We start from the raw sequence: 4,957 nt of genomic DNA, 5'->3' as shown, positions 1-4,957 counted from the left end.
GTAAGCTGGGAGCCTGTGTAGCACAGAAAATTCATTCAGAACTCATTAATATGACTTATTTTCACACACACACACACACAAGGCTGTGGAAACCCTGGGTGCTCACAGGGCCTGCATAGGTTTCGGGGGTTAACACAGAGGGACAGACGAGCCTGAGCTTTGGAACACTCTTGACAGGCTGCTGAGTAAAAACAAAACTTTGATCCACTTGAAAGTAGTCTATCAGAACTAATGCTTGGATTTTAATGCACACAGCGGCCGACGAGCCGCCAACCACAGAGGAGCATTCTGAAGTAATCTGATAAAGCCGAAGAAGAGCTATCAGTGCTCTGTGCTAGTGCACTCTCCTCTGTCGATGAGGAACGTAATCCCATTTTCTGCTGTTTCCCTGTCGTATGATTTTTTTTCCCACCTATCTGATCCTCTTTTAATCGACAAGAGCAGCCTCAAAACCTCCAGGCTGTTAAGAGGGAACGCCATGTTTTATATGACTCTCACGAGGACTGTGAAACACATGCAGCGTTATAGTTTTATAATCAATACGTAAGCAGGAAAAACATAAAACAGACATTTTGAAATATTAAAAGGAGAGGAAAGGAATTAAGTTGTCCTGAAAAAGAAAGAATAAATCAGTTAAATTATACACTGTCACTCTATCCGGCGCTACAGGGCAAGAGTTTGGGTGGAGGATCCAACTTTATTGATTTTAATTCCATTAATACCTTATGACTGGATGCTTGGCAGACTCTTCCAGGCTGTAGTGCTCATACAGGTCTGTTTTTATAGTGGATTTGATTGGGCTTCCTTATCGGCTGGCAGCAGGCAGGAAAAATGGGGACTGGAGACGGGAGGAAAAGATCCACAGTCCTGCATGTTTGAAACAACAAGCTTCAGATCAAACATGATTAGTGTTAGGCTGCCAGCCCAAGCACTGAATGTATGAGGTCATTACTGTGAGGGGGAGAGAGAGGGAGAGAGAGGAAGGGAGGGAGGGGCCCAGCTTTCACTCTACTGGCACCTGATGCATGCACAATCATCCACTTCACATACAGCAATCAACAGCTGCATATGAATGAATGAATGCAATCAGTCGTGCCTTTTACGCATGTGCTCCTTTCCACGGGCTGTCTGTCTGTGCGTAAATGCCCTGCGCGCCATGATGTCCCCGTCATTTTTTACGTTATGTTATTTTTGTCACACACGTGGATCTTGAGTCTCGGTGACAGTCGTGCCCTCTCGCTGCGTCCTCTGTCAGGTCGCGCCGGCGGCTCGGCCAATGTTCCCTCACTTTCTGGTTGCGTGGAAACTAAACGGCTGCACTGAGCGAAGCCTTGAAGCGCAGTGAGCATTTCCAGTGGCGCGTTGTTGTTGTTCTGTTGTGTTGTGTCAGAGCGGCACAAGTTTAACGAGCTGCAAGAAAAGACTTGATGGAAACGAACCAAAATTATCAGTGACCGACTGCGGAGCGCACTGATCTGCTGCGGACGGATATTTATTAATTTATTTGGGCACTCGCTTTGAGACGCATCATGGAAAGGGGAGGAAAAGCGGCAAAGACGTGAGTGTGATGATCAAAACGTATGTTTTCACCGTGTTATACCAACAGCTAGACGTGTTATTATATTTTAAAAAAGAGAGAGAGAGAAGTCGGGACTGACGCTGGAAAGAAGCGCAGGACCCTGCTGACTAAAACAGGATGAAAGACAAACTTAACCACGGTATCAGTTCCCATCAGGCATCGCTGCGTTCATGTTCATGCTTGCATGAGTAAAAATGTGAATTTCATGCACGTTTTGTGATCTTTTAAAGTTTAACGTGGATCTTAAGGATTCAATTGTGGCACTTCATCTGACAGATATACATTAAAAGCCATTTCATCATCAAATGAGAATATAATATTAGTCTTTATACTATTCTGTGGTACATCAAAGTCTGGAGTGTAAATGTGTTTAAAAAAAAAGTTGAAGGAAGTCACAGATGCTTTATGTTTCTTCTGCATGAGACATATTTTTAGGATCATAAATTTCTGTTGCACTAAGAGTTCTGGTCCAAATTATTGCTGGTCATAGTTTGGTGCCAGAGATCCATCAGAGCAGCCCTGACCCAGCAGTGAATTTATGAAGCCAGAGACTGACCGGGGTGCTTTGTAATTTATTGTGCACATTAAAAGCAGAGTAGTTATTAAGCATACAAGAAAATTTGCTGAATAATATCCCAAAAATGTTTCCCCCGTCCTGTTTTTGAGAGGCAGGATATGTCTGCTGCCCCACCCCTGCGTCTCTCCTCTCTTTTCTTTTCTTGCCGTCCTCTGTGACTTACTAACATTTGCCCTTTTCCTCCATATATCACTGGTGTCATGCAGTGTTCCCCGTGCTGTCACTGTAATGTTACCCCTCTGCTTAAATCCTCTTGATATCATTCTTTCTCTGGGCTCATGTGTCCTCAATTTCCCTTCTTGCCCACATGCTTTCTCCTCCTCCTCCTCCTCCAGCCGCCCTTCCTTCCCTTCCACTGCTCTCCCCCATTATCTCCTGACAGAATACCAGGCTGGCATGCAGTGTGATGGGAAAAGTACAGCTTTTACCGGAGCAGAACGTTATCCATGCAAGACCTTTCATTTCCTCGGGTGTTAAGCTGCTTCTGTCATGCTGTTTTTTTTTCTTACACACCCTGCTGACACTGATTGCAGAGAGGAAATCCTCTGAAAGTTGCTTTGCTTGGCCTTGATGGTGATATGCGGATAAATGGCTCAGATCGGAGGGAGAGGGGGTTCATGTGTGCTGTACATCAGACTTCATCTCCCCCAATGGGAGGCAGCACTTAAACCAGCGCTCAGTGAGCATTATTAGCTGTTTCAGTGACAAATCATCTGTCCCCCCCCTCACACACACACACACACACACACACACCACTGGTGCCACTACACACTCTCCTCAACCCCCCGACGTCATGTGATACTTTGAGGTACTTAGAGATCGATTTCATTTTTTAATCTTGGTAAGTGGATCTTGCCCAGTCTCCTGCCATTTTGAAGAAATTAAGAAGTCCGGTTGAATTCTTTTCCTTTCTGTTTTTTTTGTTTCCTCAAACAAGACAGGCCATCTGTTGTCTGTTTTGTTGGCCTTGCTGCTGTTTATAGCGTTAGCATTTACCCCAACAAAAGGATTAGGTGGCCAACGCCGATGCTACACTGACTTAAGGAGTTTTTCCCTAAGAGGATTAGTAATAGGATAGGAGGTAGCCCTGATCAGCTATTAATGAAGTGTGTTAGGGTGGGTGGACCAAAACATAAAGTGAACAAAATATAAAGTGTGATTTACAGGACAGACAGACTTTTTTTACGTCTGTGGACAAGCGACCACACGGAGAGGAGGTTTTAATGATCAAAGCCACAAAAACATCTCGGCTCCATGAAAGTTATGTTTGGTTGAGAACATTTTGCTCCTCGTGGTGTCACATCACTACATTAATGCCAGTCTCTGTGTACGGAAATAGCCCTGCACTGCAGGGATGTCAATTAAAAAGAGGCACAGTGACACTAAAGTATTTTCTTAGCTTGTTTATTGTGCTGGGATGAGGGGAATGTTTGATCCTAGGTCTTTCCTGGAAATACAACAAAGTGTAGTGTCTGGCTGCCAACATGCTGAAATGAGGATACAACAATCATGCTGCGTTCACCCTGCAATTAGACAAGCTACTGTACCCTCCATAAATAACACTACCACCTCTGAAGAACATGGTTAATCACTCTGCGCTTTGTGGAAGAAAATAATTTCACCCTCTAATCTGCTTGTCCTTCAAACAGTCCTGCCTCTGCCTACATGACGTTTTTTGTTGTTTTTATGCCACAGGTTCAACAGTTACTGGGGAGGTTGATGTGGATTTCAGGCCTCAGCCCCTGGTGGTCCTCCCTGGAGCATGCCCGTGCATCACGATGCCACTACTTGCCGACTGGCTGCTGCGCCACTCAGTGGTCATGTGTTTGCTGCTGCACAGTTTGGTGCTGATGACCTGCTGTTTCCATCATGCTGCCACCAGTTGTTCCAAGAGCTGCTACTGCTCAGAGAGCGACACCAGTGGCAAGACGGTGCGCTGCAGCAATATGCAGCTCACGGAGATCCCGCAGGACATCCCAAATGACACACGACGTGTCTACCTGGACTTCAATCTTATCACCTCAGTCCCAACCAACGCTTTTGCAGGTTTACCTCACCTGGTAGAACTAGACCTATCACACAATGATGTAAGCCAGCTTGAAGCAGGTGCGTTCAGAGGCCTGGGCCCCTCTCTGCAGTTTTTAGACCTGTCTTCGAATAAGTTAGTAAACTTTAACGCCGAGGCTTTTGAAGGTCTGCGAGCTCGCGCCAACCTAACAAACAATCCGTGGCACTGTGACTGCAATTTGCAGATGGCCATGCCCCGCGTTGACCTGGAGCCTGTGTCGCTGACAGGCATCGTGTGCCAGACTTCAGATCCTGAGGAAATAGGAGTTCAAGGACTTGCCTTCCTCTTGGCACCAGACATAGACCTATGTGTGGTGATGAAGAGGACTACAGACGTGGCCATGCTGGTTGTCATGTTTGGTTGGTTCACCATGGTCATCTCCTACCTGGTCTACTATGTCAGGGCCAATCAGGAGGACGCCCGCAGACACCTGGAGTATCTCAAGTCGCTGCCTAGCAGACAAGGCAAGTCAGAGGAGTCTTCCACCATTAGTACTGTGGTATAGGGCTGATGGAGCCATGCAGAGGAGCAACCTACACGGCATACATCATCAGTTTCAGTTTTGCCCAGCTGTTGTCACAGAGCCAAGTTGGCCAATAAAACATGTGCCTGCACAAGTAAACCCGGGCAGATGCAACCTAGCCCAGATGAATAATTCATCGCTCAGCCGCCCATTAGGAGTTTCTGTTGGCTGAGCCGATGTTCTGTGTCTGTGCGCTAAGGGAGTAAAAGA

General features: G+C 46.2%; 1 protein-coding gene across 1 annotated transcript; it reads left to right on the top strand.

Moving 5' to 3' along the window:
- Positions 1–1,056: 1,056 nt before the first annotated feature.
- On the top strand, positions 1,057–4,957 carry lrrc3ca (leucine rich repeat containing 3Ca). Its single transcript, XM_028408135.1, has 2 exons — positions 1,057–1,558; positions 3,852–4,957. The coding sequence occupies exon 2, from the start codon at positions 3,935–3,937 to the stop codon at positions 4,727–4,729; it is 795 nt and encodes a 264-aa protein (XP_028263936.1). The 5' UTR covers positions 1,057–1,558; positions 3,852–3,934; the 3' UTR covers positions 4,730–4,957.

Source organism: Parambassis ranga, chromosome 6 (assembly GCF_900634625.1).
Source record: "Parambassis ranga chromosome 6, fParRan2.1, whole genome shotgun sequence".
NCBI lineage: Eukaryota > Metazoa > Chordata > Actinopteri > Ambassidae > Parambassis > Parambassis ranga.
The sequence above is the reverse complement of the archived record's forward strand: the minus strand, read 5'-3'. Positions and strand labels throughout refer to the sequence as shown.